At 30.8% G+C, this 21,415-nt stretch overlaps 1 protein-coding gene across 2 annotated transcripts in view; it reads right to left on the bottom strand.

Moving 5' to 3' along the window:
* Positions 1 to 210: 210 nt before the first annotated feature.
* LOC139520413 (protein SFI1 homolog) overlaps positions 211 to 21,415 on the bottom strand; it is a 32,851-nt gene continuing 11,646 nt past the window's right edge. For both annotated transcript variants that reach the window (XM_071313007.1, XM_071313008.1), the window contains 21 exons: positions 19,617 to 19,778; positions 18,574 to 18,644; positions 17,815 to 17,907; positions 17,162 to 17,259; positions 16,474 to 16,540; positions 14,978 to 15,108; positions 14,413 to 14,494; positions 13,463 to 13,555; positions 12,780 to 12,865; positions 12,292 to 12,367; positions 11,774 to 11,946; positions 11,234 to 11,336; positions 10,720 to 10,816; positions 9,609 to 9,769; positions 8,685 to 8,834; positions 6,708 to 6,884; positions 6,143 to 6,486; positions 5,231 to 5,326; positions 2,628 to 3,413; positions 1,212 to 1,314; positions 211 to 873 (listed from right to left, as the gene is read on the bottom strand). In XM_071313007.1, the coding sequence (XP_071169108.1) occupies positions 754 to 873; positions 1,212 to 1,314; positions 2,628 to 3,413; positions 5,231 to 5,326; positions 6,143 to 6,486; positions 6,708 to 6,884; positions 8,685 to 8,834; positions 9,609 to 9,769; positions 10,720 to 10,816; positions 11,234 to 11,336; positions 11,774 to 11,946; positions 12,292 to 12,367; positions 12,780 to 12,865; positions 13,463 to 13,555; positions 14,413 to 14,494; positions 14,978 to 15,108; positions 16,474 to 16,540; positions 17,162 to 17,259; positions 17,815 to 17,907; positions 18,574 to 18,644; positions 19,617 to 19,778 (3,269 nt within the window). In that variant the 3' untranslated portion in view covers positions 211 to 753. The remainder of the gene's footprint in view (positions 874 to 1,211; positions 1,315 to 2,627; positions 3,414 to 5,230; positions 5,327 to 6,142; positions 6,487 to 6,707; positions 6,885 to 8,684; positions 8,835 to 9,608; positions 9,770 to 10,719; positions 10,817 to 11,233; positions 11,337 to 11,773; positions 11,947 to 12,291; positions 12,368 to 12,779; positions 12,866 to 13,462; positions 13,556 to 14,412; positions 14,495 to 14,977; positions 15,109 to 16,473; positions 16,541 to 17,161; positions 17,260 to 17,814; positions 17,908 to 18,573; positions 18,645 to 19,616; positions 19,779 to 21,415) is intronic.

The raw sequence follows: 21,415 nt of genomic DNA, 5'->3' as shown, positions 1-21,415 counted from the left end.
ACCAGATCCTGGAGTTCTGGCTACCCACAAAGTCCATGAAAATTGGTATCCAACAAATAATAATGAATCCACAGTACATGTAACAACAATAAATGAACATAAACAATCAATAACCACGTATGCACCCATAAATAACACTTTTTGCAAAGTAATTTTGTATGACACAAATAATGTCTACAGTCAGATTGGGGTAAAAATAAAATACCTCCATTTTATATCAGTTTTTATTTACTATAATATATCATAAAATAAATAACAAACAAAAGTAATAAATAAAATATTAATAACAACAGATAAAGTGAAGTACTGTTAATTCATATATTAATTTGACATGTTTTCTCATGTAATAAAATGTCAATATCCTACTTTTATCATGATTATTAAGCTAAGCTTTCTATATTTTTTTTAATCTGAAACAAATGGCTGAAATTACAAATTTTTTTTTGGTGAAAACTGTTCCATAATTTTGAATGTGTATATCAAAACATTTTGAACAAAAAGAATGAAAGACAAGACGTTGAGGCAAGGTAACACTTGACGTGTTGACCCCCATGGCCTACTGCAGGGCATTACAAATTACAGGAATACAAATCTCTAAAAATACATCAAACTTTGACCTCCATTTATATGAATGCATCAACAAGCTTAACAAAATCATAAACAGAGATTGCAATTTTGCAATGAAGTCACCTAAAAATGATAAATAAAATATCATGGAACATAAATAGCATTACAGTATATATATAATATATATTAGTTTGTTTCACTACCCTGTAAGAGTTTGACTAAGATCTGTACTTCAGAAACTAGTTTGGCACACATTGGCTTCTCAATGTCTATTTCTTGATTAAGTTTTCTCATTTCTGCCTCAATCTGGAAGAAACAACACATTTGCAATGTAATATAGTTTAAATTTACTGTCTCAAGTGGAGAAATATTGTACAACCATTAAATCTACATGTATTTATCTTTAATTAGTCAAATAGGACAACATAATCAGTGGCTCATTTTTAGCTTTCTATGTCAGTCAAAACGATATCTTCCATTTATGTAATAAATACAACATCCCCCCATCCCACCTTTGAACACCACTTTAGGAAAAGTACTTGGCACTATTTAGTCACACATCTTTGGTCTAGGATAGGTTAGAATTTATCAACAGATCACTTTCTCATTGAAAAGATATTGGCTAGTCCTGATAAAAATAATACCTCAATAATTTCCTTCCTAATATCCTCTGTTTCTATTTCTTCACCTTTCTTGACCTCTTGTTCTAACCAATCAGAAAGATGTATATGTTGTTTCTGTAATTTTCTGAAAAATTATGAACATAATTTAAAAAAAAAAAATCCCGTGCCTGTGAGGAGGGTGCATACATACATATACTAGGGGAATTCTGAAGTGAGCAGAAAAGCAATAAGATTAAAAAAAACAAGAATGTGTCCATAGTACACTGATGCCTCACTCGCACTATCATTTTGTATGTTCAGTGGACGGTAAAAATGGAATAAAAACTAATTTGGCATTAAAATTAGAAAGATCATATCTTCATAGATGCCAACCACCTTTTGACACAATCAGTAACAAACTATGAAATTTTCTGTATTTTTGAAATGTTTTCAGTAATCATTCATAAACCTGCACTTACCAATAAAAATTACTGACGAGTGGTTGCAAGGTGATGTGCACTAAAATTTGTCGTTTGAAATGTTGTCTGTAGTATGTATTCCATTAATTAATTGTTCAGATGTTCTCGACTCTTACATTTTCGTTTTGTCAAGGAGAAGTAGAGAAAGGGGGAAAGCTACTCATAAAATGCAAGTTTGCCTCTTCGGAAGTCAGTTGGTTACTCGACAATAGGTTGATAACTCCCGAGAAACCGGAAGCATTACATTGGCGTTTTCTAAATACCCGACCAGGACGGAAAAGTAATGATAAAAATCCGCGTTTTACAAAATTGAACGGCGATGATTGGTACTCCGTAACTATTCGACTTTGACCGTAATAGCTTAGTTTTTATAGCAAAATCGGAGAAACTACGCAAAAATCGTAATGGTTGGCATCTATGTATCTTAAAGAACATGTGTACTAACTTTCAAGTTAATTGAATTTTTTTTAACCTGGAGCAGGACAGACAGAGGAATGAACAAACAAACGGACAAACAGACCAGAAAACATAATGCACATAAATGGGGCATAATAAATGGGGCATAAGAATCTATATTGAAACTGTTATAGGATTGTAACAAATAATTACACAAGAAACTAACAGTTATATATTCTAAATGGATCGTCTTAAAATATTACCATCTCACCTGGTTACCACTATTTTCTATTTATAATAAAAGAAGCCATATTGGTAAGTTGAAAAGATAATACAATATTATATTTTTTAAAAGCATAAACTGCAGATAATTCATTGCTAAATTTTTGTCTTTTTAAAATTTGGTTCAGGAAATTTAAAGATTATGACATGCGATGACTAGAGTATTAACTACAAACAAATATCGATAACATTAGTCCATGCATAGCCATTTTGTCCAGGTGAGCTAAAAGACAAGCATGAATGATATACAATGATATGAAAATTTGTCAATTGGTAACAAAAAATATCAACATGTAAATACCTCAATCGTCTCTTCTTTTCATTAAATCCTTTTAGTCTATTTCTTATATCAGTAATTTGATTGGCTAATACAGTTCCTTTTTTCTCTAATCTAGGAGAATCAATATCAATTGGAAGTAAGGAATCAGCACTTTTTGTCCCAGTATCGTCAGTAGATTTAACAAATCCCATGCTTTCTTTAAATTTCCCTGAATTATCTGCAGACGACAAAAGATCAACTGAATCTTTTGTTTTTAAAGTACTATTTATAGATGAGATTCCGTCAATTCTGTCACGGGGAGATAAACCCACATGTGGTAAATTCCCTGCAATGTCTTTCGTTAAGGTACTTGTCATTTTCGTGGCTAAGAAATCGGCAGGTGTCAGTAACTTTGTCTCAAACATTCTGTATCCTTGTTTTGGGGCTGTGAAATTTTTCTCCATAACATTTACATCTGAGTTTATGGAAGACAAAGTTTTTTCACTGCGTTGTGTTACATTTTCAATATCTGATTGATTTTTCTCTGTAGATGAATTTTTATCAATAAATCCTCTGATTTGAAGTGTAGGGTCTGATCCTATCAGACCTGAAGTCTGCCCAGTACTGCTGGACTGTATTGTCGTAGAAGTAGGCTCAGTTTTCAGCATGCTTAATGTTGCACTCTCTTTATTTTTGTCATTTAGTTTTAACATTTCACTTGATGATTCTTTATGTACTTCAAAATTATTAAATAACATTTCTGCCGGTATACTTGTATTTTCAAAGTTCTCTTTTTCCACTATTTTGTTCTCTGCTATTTTTTCACACCTATAAAAACAATGGGTTTGTCAATCAATATCTAAATTCTGTTTCTAAATCTTTTTTATTTACACATTTTGTCTGTTTTCTGTGTATTTTATATTTTTGTGCAAATTTCAAATTGCAGTTACCTGCTTACCATCCCTACATCACCAAATTAATAACCGACATGTTCCTTTAATTTGTAAATCAGATTTAGTATGTTTGATTAAGATTCGGATTTCAGGAAAGGCTGCAAGTTTTTATTTTAGCAAAATCAAACACATCACATTTTTTAAACCCTTAGACTGCTGCATTGATTTCTATTGTACTTTTGTGTAATGCTGAGTAAAATTTTAATCACTGATGAGATAAACATGTTCACTTACAATTGCTGTATCTTTGTAAATATTGAATATTCATCAATAAAAGTTATATAAAAAAGTATTGTTAGATTCTGTATTTTTTATTTATTTTATTTTTGTGTGAGTCTCTGGTCAGTTTTTACCTGTACAGGTGCGGATAGAGGTAAACAAAGGTAAACTTGTTTTTACATGTTTTATTAACGAATCCATCAATGTAAAAGTATCCATGACTTCAGAATTGAACCAATATAGTTAAAAATCTCTTTTGAGAACTAAGTTCCATTGTGATTATCAAAAAATAAAAGTTTCTTCTCAGACCAACGGCCTTTTTTATGCAAATATTTTCCGGTATTTTCCTCCAACTTTCACTGCGCCGACTTTTACTTCCATGTACAAATATATTTATACGACAAGTTCATTATTAAAGCTTTCATCAATATATAATCTTGACAAACTTAAAGTTTGGGTCTATCGATGTCAGTCAATATTGATTCACATTTGAAAGGCGAAATGATAAACATCGCAAATCCTGTTTCATGTCCTCCATTTTGAACAAGGTCTGGGAATCCCCGTAATTCTCGCTTTAAAAGTCTCCTGTTTGCAGTTTTGATAGAATGTTTCTATTTCTGGCTATTATATCTTCGGTTCTCGTTCAAATCCTTTTAATCGGCCACCGCTGTTAAATCGTTATCATTGAAATACTTCTGAACGTGTTGGCCATTTCTCCAAATAATGTCCGCCATTTTGTCACTTTTTTCAACAAAAGTTTTCACTTTCGGTTTATCGCTTATACCTCATTAAAAGTCAAGAGACATTCGAAAGAACGCAGATTTTTAACCAATCAGAATCCATACAAGTCGAAACTGCCGCAATCTCATGAATATTGACTCCGCCCATTCCATGGTAACTGTGTAAACAAACGAGTTACGGAAATTGACTATAGTCGCGAGTAGCAGTAGCGGACTGTCTTATCGGAACAACAATAGTCTCGCATAGCAGGCTAAGGGTTAACAATAGAAAATCATTTAAAAAAATTCTGAATCGCCAGTAATTTATTTTTCAATAATGCACACAAATTCCTACCATTATTATACAACAGTTATTCAGGAATAATTTAATTTTAAATGAAACGCATCTTCTGATTGGCTGACGTTATTTTGTTATGAGCCCATAGACATAATTTAGTCATGTGACCGTGACGTCATCAACGTTTTTCATGGTTTTCTACGGTTTAAAATGGAATTTACTATTAAATTATATGAAATGACTGTAATATTTTTTTCTGTCTATTTAAAATAACATAAAAAATGTGGTGCACACTGTTAAATAACCCGCTACACCGTTATTCAGTGTGCACCAAATTTTTTATATTATTTCTTCATAGACAGAAAAAATATTACAGTCATTCCTTAAATAAATAAAATATCTGTTGCTATTATGAATATAAAAAATCATCTCTATTTAGGTTCAAGTCATACATACTCTGAGTTTTGTTGGTCAACAGAAAATAGTCCAGCTCTCTTTAATGACTCTGCTAAAAAGGATGGATGTCTTGGCTTTCTTCTGGATGGAAGATTTCTATAAAATGTATTAAATATAAAAAAAAAATTGTCCCGTTATTAAATCAGTTGGTACTATTTTATGAATACTATAGCAATTTAGATTCATTTCCTCTTTTTTCAATAGTTTCAGACTTTTTCTAAAGTTCCAATTTATGGAGAGAGAAAAGATTTCATGGGGCACATATTTGTCATTGTAGTTCCTCAGTAAATCAGGAATTGAAAGACTAAAAGACCAGAAACTAAGATATTTGTCATATTAATTAATCTGCATGTCTGGAGAGCATATCTTTTATACTTTATAATAACAACATTTCTAATTTTTAAAATGTTCTATAAACATATGGTAGGGGATGAATAAACAGAGAATGTCAAACTTGATCTGAATTTTGAGGTATTAAGCATTGTGTTTTTATAAGTAAGTTTCATATTATTTGGTTGAAGCAAACTTAAGTAATGGAACAGAATCATCAATGTTTCCATTAATAATAGGACATAACTCTATAATTGTAAAGATGACACTATCAATTAAAACTTGATCTATGTTATGTGGCAATAAGCAATGTGTATAAGTTTCATAACATTCGATTGATGCAAACTTAAGTTAGAGAATGGAAACGAATTCTGGGATGTATGTATGTATGCTAATCAATATCTTCCTTTTTCACTTAATACCAACTTGCACAATTTTAAAGCTCAACAATGAAACCTTAAGAAATCACACAAAAGCAACAAATTCCAACTAATATTTCTATATTTTAAGTCTAATTTTATCTGCCTATCTTTTCTAAATCTCTTATCCAAAAATAAATCATCAAAAGAATCTTAAAGTTACCTGTCTACTTTGAATTCCACATGTTTACCAGGCAACCCCTCAGGGACCAGTCCTCTAGATCTCACTGGTGATTCTGATACCATAGGGACAAGCCTTTCTTGGTGTGCCCCTTGAGATACAACAGGTGGAGCTAACAAAACTGGAGCAGGGAGTACTTGCTTTGCTGGCTGTTTTAGAACCTCAGGCACTGACGGTTCAGGCCTCAACATGAAATCAACTTTTGGTTTGACTTGATGGAATGTAACAAAATTAGATGCTGGAAGTCTTTGAGATTTACGCCTTGCAGTCCAATGTCTCCAATGTAGGGCACACTTCTGTACCAACTGGTGCAGACTAAAAGCATTCTAAAAATAAGAATGATTTAGTGTAAAATTTTGTATTTGTAACCATTAGGAATACAATTTAAAGAGGTATAATTCACTTGATTTATATTTGTTGTGCTAGATAATGCATTTTACTGAATTGTTCTAAACAAGTAAAATAACATAAATTTAATTCAAGTTTGTATTTACATCAGTAAAATATTTTACCATTATCACTTCTATTGATAAGTAAATAATCTTACAGTGGCATGCTGTTGAGCAGCAAACTTTGCCCTAAGACCAGACAAATCATTGGCCACACTAAGCCATTGCGTAATACCATTTCTCACAAGTCTGTTCCTTCTCCTCTCTAAAGCTTCATTTATACGATTTTTCTTCCTTTTTCTTTCTTGTGCGTACATATACCATGCAATAAGTGCCTATTAGGGAAAAAAAAGATATTTAAAGATAGTATATATAACTTGGACACTTGACTAAATCGCAAACCTGTGTAAATTAGATTTGCTCAACCGTCAACCTAAATATATTCTGAGCTGGTATAAACTGGTAGCTTCCTATAAGTAGCAATTCAACATAAAACTTGTCTTCTTTATATGAATTTGCAATTAAAGTTGATTAGCTAGTTAACATAAAATGTTATTTTTATTCATAGATATTAAATTTGATAGAATTGAAATTCATTGATTAAAAATTAACCCATGTTCTACAATTCTATTTTTATGTTTCTTTGTAGATTTCATCTCAAATGAGTAGAATTTTTGTTTTGTGTTTTGAGAACAGCAATGAAATTACAAAGAATCAAACAGATGTTAAGAAAAATATTTTTATACAAGCATACATGTATATAAGATCTAAAAGATATTTAGAAGTTTTTTTTATGACAAAATGTAATTTATCCCATGTTAAAATCTAAGGCAGATCTCAGTAATTGTTTCTTTAGTATATACTAGAACACACCCGTGATTTGGCAGTTCCGTGACTGAATTAAAGTATATAACTATGCGCAAGACTTATTTTGTTATTAGTATTGTCATCTGATAAAGTCATGCCGATTATAAGATAGTTATCACAGTTTTCTCTGCTTTCAAATCTTTCTGTTTGAACCCGTCTAACTGGAACTTATCAATTATTGGTAATATTAATTATTTGGAAAACAAAAGGTCCTGGGATGGAGTATTTTTTTAATCAACAGCATTGTCCTATATTAGTTATAAATAAAGTTGAATTCTTTGATTCGCTGTTTTACGTCATGCCCGCTAACAAATTGAAAACTGTACTTATACGCCTTATTGTTAGTATTCGTATTGGTATCTTATAAAGTCTTACTGATCAAAATACTACAATAGGTAACAATTTGACAATTTAGTAGTGTAAACCCTGTGATTATGACCCGTGTATATAGCATATCCTGAATACACTGTTTGGTGGTGCACCTGTCAAATGCGGAACGTACAGATAAGGTAATAGGTAACAGATGAATATACTATTGGTATCGGTATCGGACTCGACCCGGAACTTCTTAATTATTGGCAATATTAATTACGTGGAAAACAAAAGGGCCTGGAGTGGTGTAATTTTTAATCTACACCTTTGTACTATATTAGTCAGGGTTTCCGCTGGCGGTCGCCATTTTCGCAATTTGTGAAAAAATAATAATTGTGGCGATAAAAATTCGTCATTTGCGAAAGAAATATATAGAAAGATTTATTTTCCTCCATCTTGTTTATTTACTTTTTTGAGTTTCTTAGACTTTACCCGATCAGACAATACTTGGAATTCACCTTGACCTCATTAAGATTTGGACAGGAAATAAATAATCAGCTGATTGCATTTTATAGCTATCGACAACAAAGGACTAATTAATAAAAGTGTTGATTGAATTTGTTTGACAAAATGATATGGTTAAATGGCTTCCGCTAAATGTCACATACAGAATTTATTTACCACTTTGCGACGCACGTGTTTGAAGAAAGCTTTTGACGTCTCCTCTCCTTGTAAACATAGTTTAGAAAAGAAAACTGTTGTTGTGACGAAAAATGTTCAAAAGCAAGAAAAATCTCCGATTTAAAACTTTTCCTAAGGGGGGGCCACTGACAGAACTTAGGGGGGGGCCGCTCCAGTCATGCTTCAATGATTCCCTATATAATCAACCAAATTTTTCCCACAAAACTTGACTCAATGTGGATTTTAAGACCCATAACTCTAAATTCTTTCAGTACCTGTTTCTGTAAATTTAGACTCCAGTGCCACATAGCTAATGCAGATTTCTGAGCAGTTTCTTGTGTTTTGGCATGTTCTTGCTTCCATGTGGCTATGGACCAAGTTTTCAATCTAACTTCATTAAACCAGACTGACTGTTTTATCAAAAGCTACAAATATAATAAGAATGTATAAAATTGAGAATGGAAATGGGTAATGTGTCAAAGAGACAACAATCTGACCAAAGAGCATACAAAAGCTCAAGGCCACCAATGGGTCTTAAAACACAGTAAGAAAATCCAGTATCTAGAGTTGGGCTGCAGTTGGCCCTTAAACAAAATTTGTACTAGTTCAGTGAATGGTTCGACATAAATAATACAATTTAAATAATTCTCTTAACCTTCGACCCATTCATTTAAATATAGAAAACCAAAATTTACACATCAAATGTCGACTCTCCAGGAGTAGAAATGCATAAAATTATATGGAACAAATGTCCAACCACAGGGAAATTTTGAAACAACAAGAGTTAACTATATGTGTAAAAGAAATGCTTAACTTATATATAATTAATACATTTCTTGAAAACAATATGTATAAAAAAGAAAATGTGGTATGATTACCAATGAGACAGCTATCCAAAAAGACCAAAATGACACAAACATTAACAACTATAGGTCACGGTACGGCCTTCAACAATGAGCCCATACCGCATAGTCAGCTATAAAAGGCCCCAATAAGACAATGTAAAACAATTCAAACGAGAAAACTAACAGCATTATTTATGTAAAAAAATGAACGAAAAACAAATATGTAACACATTAACAAACGACAACCACTGAATTATAGGCTCCTGACTTGGGACAGGCACATACATAAATAATGTGGCCGGTTTAAACATGTAGTTTACAAAATACTATTTCTATCTATGTTAATGACAATACCTTTTTCTTGATAGAATCCTGAACGAATTCTTTCCATTGGGAAATCAAGTTTTGTAATAGCACCCTGTTGTAATGTTGTGCAGCCTGTTCAGTTTTCAGTTTCTTCAGAATAGATTCATCTCTCGTTGTCCTCCAAAAGCTGAAATATCTCTGTAGCTTATCTATAATGTAACATATGATAATCAAGATATATTTAGGCCTTTAGGACTCCTCCATTTTCATGAATGAAGGCGGCTTTAAAGAATCCCCCACAACCCACACACTTTCTTAGTGTAATTTTGCTTACATAAAAATGACTTACAACCAAGATCTAAAATAAAAAAATTCCTTCTGAACACTCCCCTCTATCCATTAGACTTATCACCGGGTTTTTACTAACATGAGCAACACAGAAGGTGCCACATGTGGAGCAGGATATGCTTACCATTCCAGAGCATCTGAAATAACACCAGTTTTTGTGGGGTTCATGTTGCTTAGTCTTTAGTTTTGTGTCCTAATATTGATCATTGGTCTTTTTTCTATTTTAGCCATGTTGTTGTCAGTTTATTTTCGACTTTCAAGTTTGAATGTTCCTCTAGTATCCTTCGCCTCTCTTTTAATTGATTATCAAATACTAATTACAAAATATACTGCAAAGTTGCCATATGTGATAGTTCAAATTATTCTTCCTAAGGGATTTCAACTTAAAAGATAAATCCTTGAAATTTAATTAAAAAAATCTGTATTATTTCCCTTTTAAAAATTAAAGATCATTTACTGTAAATTCAGAAATTATGGATTGTTTTTACTATTGACAAAAATGTGGTAGGGTTATAATCGCAATAATTTAAAGTTTACACTCACATTTTAATTTTTTTTTTATATCAATTAAACAGTATTTTTCTCAATATCAGAAAAATTAAAATTGAGTTTTAGTCTTAAATGACAAAATCACAATAATAAATGCATGAAATAATTTCTGAATATACAGTAGTTTGTTTTTGGAAAACCCAACTAAAAAGTCCAGTTCACAATTGTATTCAACTTAAATAGAAATGTTCATCCATGAAGTTTTTTTTATTTCTTTAATGATTTTTTTTTTAAGGTTTTTTTTTTATTCATTTATACTTACTATGATTGAGGGTTTTCTGTGTATTTTCTACCCATTGCCTCATTTCAGATTTTTTATATGCATGTATCACTGCATATCTGTGCCAAGCTGTTGTGACCTGTAATTATCAACTCTCACTGAATATCTATCTAATACTGGTAAATTTGTTCATATTAATTTTCCCACTTATAATTTGTACCATTGAACATATTGCCATAATGTTTTGCAAATAAATAATCTAATGGTTTAATATGGTTGAACAACAATATGATGATATGTTTTTAATGGGTGACTGAAATCAAAGTATGTGTAATTGAGATTTAATACAAAAAAAAATGTCATTTGTCTGTATTTTTTTTCACTTTCCCTGTAGAAACCCAATTAAAAATCTGACTTGACTGTGGTTTGTTTTATAGAAGGAGTTCATCCAGCATTGACTTGAATTGTCATTTTTAAATTTAGCTTAGATACTTCGTATTCGTATTTCGTTAAACAATAATTTCATGACATTATGTAGATTTAAATCTTTCCATACCTTAGTCAGCAGATATCTGTGATAATGACAAAAAGCCATGTTTTCTGTCTGTCTGTCTTCTTGCTGTTCTTCACAATTATCTCTCCATCTATATAAAGTCCATCTGAATAATTTACAATTTTTTTTTTGATTTATCACAATGAAATTAGTTATTACGAAGTAGTGGCAAATAAATTTTATCTAATTAATTTACAAAAACATTATTTCAAAACATGTCATACAAAATATGACTGCAATATTTTACACGGATTTTTAAACAAGATTTACTATTTTGAAAATTATCATTACAACTGTTATTCCTTAATTAAAATGTTCAATAAATAATAATTTTTAAAGAAATGCACTCAGACTTTTGGAAAAGTATGAATTCAAAGATCCAAGAAAAGGCAAAGTTGCTAAATCCAAGAAAACTGGTTCCCAGAAGAATAAATGAATCCATGGTAGATATTGAAGACAAATGATTTGAAGAGACCCTTTGACTTGCAATAAGAAGCAAGGTCACACTGATATGAATAGAAAAACAAAATACTGGCTGCCTACCTTAAAAGTTGTTGACATTTTTTGCTGGACTGTTCTTCAGCAATTTGTTTAAATTGTCTCCCCTGAATCAGGTTGTTTTTCAATCTCTTCATGACTTTTTGGTACACATGTCTTTTATAAAACATGTCTGCTTTAGACTTCTTTACTCTTTGTTGTCGTTTATACAAGACATACTGCAGTAAAAAGATGATTAATACATTTGGGTAAATTAAAAATCATTACAAATTGGACAAGAGATTTGCCATATGTAAGAAGTAAGAATTTTTCAATATTCAGAAATCTCATTTATGGTCAAATTTCAGCAAATTAATTATGTTACAGATTCTGCATACCACTGCACTATGTTAAACTGTAACCTCCTAATTTTATTAGATAGATATAGCCAAAAGCTTAGTTGAATAAAAAAAAAAACAATTGCAAATCTTTAAAAAATTACACAAGATTCAAATGATATCTTTCTACTCTTCATTTCATTCTGAAAAGGTTAATTATTTAATATTATCAACATCTGTCTTTACCTGTTTCCAAGTCTTAAACAAAACAGAAATGTGATGTAGATAGTTGTGTTTGGTTGCCTTAGCATCATTGATTTCACTGGAAAAAAGAAAAAAAATTATATCAGTTTGAAGGAATATTAAAAAGTAAGAAATATATATGATGTGTTATTATTCTAAAAGAATTGTGACAGGAGAGATTTTGCAAAAAGTAAAACTCACATTTAGAATAGTGGATCATTTGAATGCCACCTTTCCTGAAATCCTATTTGATTAATTCTTGTCATTGTTCAAAATTTGCAATAAGAAGTCCACACAAATATTTATAAAAAAAATTAGTAGATATAAATATAAACAATTAATATACAATAAGGAGATGTGGTATATGAATAACAATAAGCAGTGAATACGACAAATATCAACCATAAATCATAAGTCTATTTTATAAGGAAACCTGTATAAAGTTATATAAACAAAGCTAACAAAATGTATTATGGATATTTTTCACCTACCCAAGATTCAAGTCATCTATATACTGTTTTAGAGCCTTCAGATGTTTCTTGCATAAAACTTTGTTGAAGTGTTTGATGGCTTGTTCCTAAAAATTGTAAAATCAGATACAAAACTAAATACTCACAACCATAACCATGATTACCTGTGGCCATATGTATATGTCTATATTGATCTGTGCATTTCAAAATCAATCAAAGTCTAGTAAATTTTATATAATTAAATGGGTTGTCTCCCTCGCCTTGTAGTTTCCATTGCATTTTATTTTAATAATTTTTCCCACATGCGAGATAAAAAAGCTAATGAAAATTGATTTTGATAAGCGTTTAAAGTTTGGTGTAAGTCCAAAGAATAAATCTGGTTATATTGTTATTCTTAAGGTAGATAATTTATATAAAAGTTTGCTCATTGTTTCATCTGACGACAACAGTCCTTCAAACAATACATCAAATAGTACACTTTCTCCAGTCAATTTTGTTCAGAATATTTTTCTTTAAGAAAAGATATATGCCAACATTCGAATTCTGAATAAACTTCCTAAAAGATATCAATGGAAGACTTATTCTGTTTCCACTGATATAGAAGGACACACAATTTTTCTTCATGTATGAGACATTTGGTATTTTGGAAATAAAATAACTTTATAGCAATACCCATTTTTTGTACAATCAAAAAGATAACATACCTCTTTCTTGCTTTCTTCCAAAGCTTGCTGATATCTATTCTTCCAGTTACAAAAATGTCTTTTAAAGATGCAGCTATCATAATGTAAGATTGCCTGTAATAAATAATTCTAGTCATTAAGACAAATCTGTAGAATTTCAATATAATTCAATACTGGAAACATTACAAAAATAAGCATTCAATTCTTAAAAATATTCAAATGTTTACTAGCTTTTTGCCACGACTGCCAAGGTTGTTTGGTTATAATTGGTTTCTGTTGGTCATATTTGTTTTTCTTTTATTGTTTTATCACTAATCATTTCAATATTATTACATTTGGTCATATCAGCCTTTTAAAGCTTACCATATATATGGAATGGGTTTTTCTCATTGTTGAAGTCTGCACAATCATATCCAATATAAGTTATGGGGAATGTAAGGTTTATGTCAGTCAGTCAGACAGCAACATACAACCACAACCACACAAACTAAACAAAAAAAGGGTCACAGGATGTTGTTTAGAGATTGGTAACTTTTTAACACTGTACAATAAGCTTTACAAAATATCATAAAAGACAACATACATCAAGATGAGACAGTGACAACTATCCACCGAATAAAAGGGAACCCTCCCTACAAGATCTAGCCTCACAAACTATACAAAAAGAGTAAAATTCCTGATGAGTAAGCAGGGAAAGTTGCTTAAAAGTTCAAACAAGTTGGTTTTGGGCAAGTTGGCAATGGGGTAAGTTGTCATGGGTTCTCAGACAAGTCATTTGACTTCAGGGAGATCACTCTTGAAGTCAGCTGTTTTAAGATAGTTTAACAGTCCCTTTCATAAATACTTTTTTTAGGATTATGTGAAACAGAATTATGTTTATTATCTATGTTACTAATAAGCTTGAATATATTTATGATAACTGTTGACACGAATGTGCCACTCATTTTTTCAATCTCATCAGTTAATCTTACCATTCTTTCATTCATTCTGTCTTCTCGACTCTGTTCAAAGTTATTGAACCACATATAGAAGAATCTGGCAGAGAGATTTTCTCTGAAATACAAATAGTTTCAATGATTGCACTGTCTTTTGTCTACACAGGAAATATGAAAAATGTTATAAAGATATGTATAAAATATGATGAGGACAAAAGTTATATTTCGACATACAAGAAAATGAATGCATTACTGACTTTTAATTAAGATGAACATTTTACATAAATTTTCAAATAGAAATTGTCTTCTGTTCAATGACATTCAAAACTATAAGCATGACCTTCATTTAGTCACAAGAAACAACATTAACATATCTAAACTTGTCATGCTTCGTCAAAGCATGTATAAGTTATTGTATGTGACTATACTTTAAGTATCACTTTTCGCTACTTTATTAATTTCTACAACTTAAAAAGGTTAAAGACTAAAATCATGTGAATTAAACATTACCTTCATTTAGTTGCAAACAACAACATATTCAAATTTGAAATGATTTCACCAAAGCATTTTCAAGTTAATGTGCTGATATTTTTGAAGATACCTTCTGAACTGTACTGCCACTTCACCATATTGTCTGTTCCTTTTCTGTAACTCAACATGAGCTTTAATGTGATGAAGGAAAACAGGCATAGCTCTCACATAGTAGTAGGCATCAGCCTTATCATACTGAGCCTGAAATATAAATACAGAGTCAAATCTGGAAATTCTGTTACATCTAGACTGAGAGACGAATAAAACAGGCATAGCTCTCACATAGTAGTAGGCATCAGCCTTATCATACTGAGCCTGAAATATAAATACAGAGTCAAATCTGGAAATTCTGTTACATCTAGACTGAGAGACGAATAAAACAGGCATAGCTCTCACATAGTAGTAGGCATCAGCCTTATCATACTGAGCCTGAAATATAAATACAGAGTCAAATCTGGAAATTCTGTTACATCTAGACTGAGAGACGAATAAAACAGGCATAGCTCTCACATAGTAGTAGGCATCAGCCTTATCATACTGAGCCTGAAATATAAATAAAGAGTCAAATCTGGAAATACTGTTACATCCAGGTTGAGAGACGTATAAAACAGGGTTAGCTCTCACATAGTAGTAGGCATTAGCCTTATCATACTGAGCCTGAAATATAAATACAGAGTCAAATCTGGAAATTCTGTTACATCTAGACTGAGAGACGAATAAAACAGGCATAGCTCTCACATAGTAGTAGGCATCAGCCTTATCATACTGAGCCTGAAATATAAATACAGAGTCAAATCTGGAAATTCTGTTACATCTAGACTGAGAGATGAATAAAACAGGCATAGCTCTCACATAGTAGTAGGCGTCAGCCTTATCATACTGAGCCTGAAATATAAATAAAGAGTCAAATCTGGAAATCCTGCTTCATCCAGGTTGAGAGACGTATAAAACAGGCATAGCTCTCACATAGTAGTAGGCATCAGCCCTATCATACTGAGCCTGAAATATAAATACAGAGTCAAATCTAGAAATTCTGCTATATCCAGGCTGAGAGACTTATAAAACAGGCATAGCTCTCACATAGTAGTAGGCATCAGCCTTATCATACTGAGCCTGAAATACAAAGTCAATCTGGAAATCCTGCTACATATAATTAGTCAGAGTTCTTCAAATGGTTTTTCTAACGTAATGGTGTTTAAGGTGCAATCTAAACAGATTTTGTATTGAATATCAACCAATGTGGTGCTATCATTTTGAGAAAATAGTGTGATTCTCAAAGTTGTAAATAAAAAACAGATACTACAAGAATGTAAGAACAAGCAATTTACTTCATTTTTAACAACTGTCTTTAAAAAAAAATGCTAGTACATATTATTGAGCAAATAATTCTTTCACTTGTATTTAACTATAAAGTGTGTAAGGTGTCAAACAAAATTTCCCTTTTTTTATCAGAAATTTGTTTTAGCTAATTATTATTTGACTATTTCACAGATGCAATTATCTCCTCCTTTAAAGAAATATGTTATTTTCATGTATTGACTACTGTTATTCTAAATAATGAAATACCTGTCTGTGTTTTCTCCATTCCACATAGTCCAGCCATGCATCTATCATTTTTTTACAAACAACCATTCTATTAAAAATAATTACAAATATATAATTATAACCAAAATGCAAAGGTCTTATATTTTAAGACAGTAACAGGATAATAAACAAATTGGTAAAATCTTTCTCTAAGACCAATGGCATCATTCAAACTTTTTGAAAAATATCTTGAATTCTTCCCTTTTAAACATTTTTTTTTTAATAATAAAAACAATAAATTTACTGTATCAAGGGAAACAATTCTAAAATTTTCAAGTCTGCAAACTTTGAAAAAGTTGTCATTTACCTTGTATTCAAAAAGTGTTCTGACTAACATGACTTGATTGAAATCAATACTACATTTATAGAATTGTACAGAATTTCAAACTAACTTGAAGGAAGTAGTATCTGCTTATGAAATGTGGTATGGCTTGCAATCATTTGTAATTATTTACTTTAAATTAATCATAAACAAAAGAAACTTTTGCAAAAATGAGCCCTAGATTTTAACAAATTCCCCCCAAAAAAGATTTAAACCAAAGAACTATTCACGAATTGAGCCATAAAAATATAAATTGTTTATTTTGAATAATTACTCATATGCTCTCAAGTAAGAGATCCAATGTCTATGAAAGTGAGTTTTAAATAACAAATAACAGCCTCTGTGTACCTGTAATGTATTGTAGCTTTGACAGTTAAACTATGAATAGCTAGTTCTTCATTGTGTTCACATCTTGCCATCCAACGATTCCAGTGTCTCTTAGTCAACTATAAAAATAAAAAGTTCTATAAATCAACTATGGTTAACATATTACTTTGCATGAGGCACCAGTAGGGCCATTAAGAATTGATGTTGTGTTATGGAATCTTAACTCTTGGATGTTCTACATGTTCTAAGTTTAGTGTATGTTAATTACCAGCATGTAACTTGAAATTTTGATTTGGTCCATCCTTTTGATCATGGTTGACTCAAACTTTGTGGAACGTCAGAACCATTTGTAGTAATAAGTTAAAGATTTTCCTTCACATATTCTAATGCTGGATTCTGAACACAGGTCTCTAATTGTTGTATAAGTGAATAATTATGATCTATATGTTTTTGTTTAGTTCACTAGATTAAGGTTAATAGTAATTAGTTAATTTCTGTGTCATTTTGTCTTTTGTGGAAAGTTATCTCATTGGCAATCATACCCACATCTTCTCTTTTTTGTTATGTCCAGTAATTCAATGTTCTTTCAATATTTATTAAATTATAACTTCATCTGAAGTCTGACAGTATAAACAATTTAATCTATTCAAAATATAACAAAACATTTGTGTTACCATGGTAATATAAAAATTGGCGGCCATTTCCATCCGCATTTCTTTCATTCTTTTCTGAACAAGATTCAATCTAAATGCTGAAAGCCCAATAACCTACAAAAACATAAAAAAAATGCTCAAGTTTGTTGAATATTTAGTAAGTATGTATAATCCAATGCAAAGGTCTGATATTTTTGCAATGATTTTAATATTGCAAAAATTAAAGATGAATAAGTTTTACAAAATTTAAACCCAATTTAAAATTTTGATAGCATCATTTGAACAAAGCATTCCTGAAATATTGTAAATATCAATATAAAATTTTTGTTCATTGATCAACAATAGTAATAATAAATGTACGCAACAATTCTTATATCTCCAATTATTATCCTTATATGTTCACAAAAAGTCCTTCAGTACAGCTCAAAGTCTGTTTACCAATTTGATTTGAATGATTGGCATTTAACACCACTTTCTGCATTATTGCTATTTCTTAGCAGTCAGTTTTTATTTTTGAAGAAAGTAGGAATTCCAGGAGAGAAATGGTACCTTTGGTAGAAAAACTGACAATGCTACTCAATTTAGATTGGAATTGCATGCATCTACCACATGCGGGATTTGAACTCACAACCTCAGTGTTGACAGGCTAGTGATACAATAATTTGACTACTTAGACCACTTCGCCACTAAGTCCCCTGGTTGCCTTTTGAAGTCAAATAACAAAAACAGAAAGAAGGAGAAATTTTAACAAACTTAACAAGAAGTAAACTCCAATCTCACCTTTAATTTTCTCACATAATGTGTTACAGCTAGCTCATCCTTTTCTTCCTTCTCATGCTGTAATTCCACATCTTTAACAATTATTAAGGAATCATAACAATTTGTTTTTTGTATACACTTAATAAAGAACTCTATCTCATCTTTAGAGTTGTAAGGGAGCTTTACTCTGACCTGAGAAAGTATTGTAAAGACCAAGGTCATGAAAAATATCTGGTATTGGGTATGTCTTAAAATAAGGAGGTCCTGTAAAAAAAATTCTTATGTCATATGTGTATGAAATGAACAAATTAAACACAATTTTTATTAGAGATATTATACAAATATAGCCTTTGTATGAGGTCGATACAAGAATATATTGACCTGAAAGAAGTATATTGACTGAGGACGAAGTCAGAGGTCGATATACTTCTTTGGGTCGATATATCCTGTATTGACCTTATACAAAGGCTATATTTGTTATATTATTAATTTCTGATTGTCATTTAGGTTTGTTGGAATTTTATAGATATTACATTGTCTCCTTGACAATAACAACATATTAGTTGTTATTTCATTTACTTCTTTTTTTTTGGACATCTTATGTATTTGAAGATTTTTTCGTCAAATAATCGATCACAGATATATCATGTGTTTCAAAACGTTAAACAATATCCTGAAATTCATTACATGACGTCACAAAGTATATTGTTTTTTAGAATTTTCTAAAAATAACCGTGCAATATACTTTTTGCAGGTCAATATGCTTTTTGCTATCTGCCGTTTTCTCTCTACCTTCGAAAATATAGTTTAACATGTGACTATCCCTAAACGAATCAAATTTGTTAAAATATACGAATTAATAATATTATTAATTAAAAATATTTTAATAAAAATGTTCTCAAGAAAGATCACAATTACAAATATACTTTAAGGCTCATTTGATATTTCAAAAAAAAATATTCTCAACAGTAACTTAACATCATCTGATTTATTCAAAGAACTTAAAAAATCAGGTTTTTAAAAACAAACTGATACATGTATATAAATAAATTAAATAAGGATACATTGTAACCATCTTTCTAGGTATCTCCTCTTTGTAAACCTATCTGCCAGTTCTTCTATGTGGGTTTGGTGGTTCTGTATTACCATCCTCCTATTATAATGGTTCACCCACACTCTCATACACTTAACAAGGACACTTCTATGGTACAGCGACTGGGCATATTCTGCATGAGAAAACATGTCCTATAGTACATGGTGGTTGAAAGGGGTGAACAATGCATTTTTTTTGTTTTGAGTTTTTAAGGCCACACTCAAAAATAGTTTGGTTTGTCCAAACCCTACCCAAAGGTTGAAACAGTGGGTATGTAGGTAGGTAGGCAATTTCTTTTTTTTTTTCTCAACAAAGAGAAATCAAAGTGTCGAATGTTTTTTAGACTGCATGACTATCTGATTAAAAAAAAACGTTTTCACATCAGAATAAAGAATTTGAGTAGGCAGCTACTTTTTGTATAGGTAGGGTTAGGCCAAACAAACATAATCTTTTTTATGGCCCAAGATCAAAGCACCTATTTACAGCAGCACTTACACTGTATAATTCTCAAAATTCCTAAAAAAACATAATTTGTTCTACAACTTCTATTTGTATATCCAACATTCTTTAAACAATCATTACAAATCATGTCAACATGAAAAAAGAAATGTGTAACCAACAGAAAAACAGACAAAATCTGAAAGAAAAGTCAGATGATTATGATTGTCTTATAATTTATATCATTTGCTAGAAATTCTTTAAAGACTCAACTGGCAATCAACTTATCAGCGCAATGAACTATGAATTGTCATATAATTACTGATTTCCATGTTAATAATTCTTATCTATAAAATGGATACCTTTCAAAAAAGCATTTTAAGTAGAAGACTCATGTAAAGATATAAAACCATGCAAACAAACAACTGCAAAGATATTGTAACAATGAAACCATGAAAACATGGGAAATCTAGATGTCAAAAAAATAAAAACACTTACGTTTATTTCCAACTAATAATAATATCAAAATTAGAGCATATAATTTTGGTTTATAATTTTTTAACACACGCATTATCTCTCTTTTATGATAATGTCTCACTTTAAACATATAGTTCTGTCAACCAAAGTTTTGCAGGTCATACAGTTCCCACACAATGCCTTATAACAGCAAAGAATTCAGGAAATTTAATTCCAAAATTAGCTGAGATGAAATTTCGAAGGCAATATAATATTATTTCATTCTATTAAGTAATAATTCATAATCTTAACTATATCTTTCATCAGTTCCTCTTCTTGATAGTATTTCCATTTTTTTCCATCAGACCATGTGTCCTTATCATAGCATAGCAAGCTCCCTTATTACTGGACCATGAAATAGTCATTTTTGCCTGTCATGTCCTAAACTGAAAGCTATTTGTCCTATACAGCAGATTGGGATTTAGGCCAAATAAATTTTGTTCACAGAAATAAAGTTGGTCATTTAATTGAGATAAGTTTTCTTACTCACCATTTGCAATTTTTTGTTTCATAATCTCTTTCCTATATAATAAAACTGACACTTTGGCATAGTATGATAAAACCCAGTGCCTTCCCAATAACCATAGGGTAATTACTTATACTTTTTTTTTAATTTTCAGTTTTAATTTCGACTTCAAAATCTAAATAAACCTTATCAACGCCTCAGAAATTTACCATTTTGCGTCTAAATCATTTAAATTTTAAACTGTTGCATTCCATTAACACTTCTTGAATGCTTAGAAAAACATTAAGAAATTTCATGAATTGAAAATATAAATCCAATGAATCCGTCAACACAAGTTCCTTGAATCTATG

The sequence above is a fragment of the Mytilus edulis genome, chromosome 4 (genome assembly GCF_963676685.1).
Source record: "Mytilus edulis chromosome 4, xbMytEdul2.2, whole genome shotgun sequence".
In the NCBI taxonomy this organism is placed as follows: Eukaryota; Metazoa; Mollusca; class Bivalvia; order Mytilida; family Mytilidae; genus Mytilus; species Mytilus edulis.
This window is presented reverse-complemented; position numbering and strand designations above follow the sequence as displayed.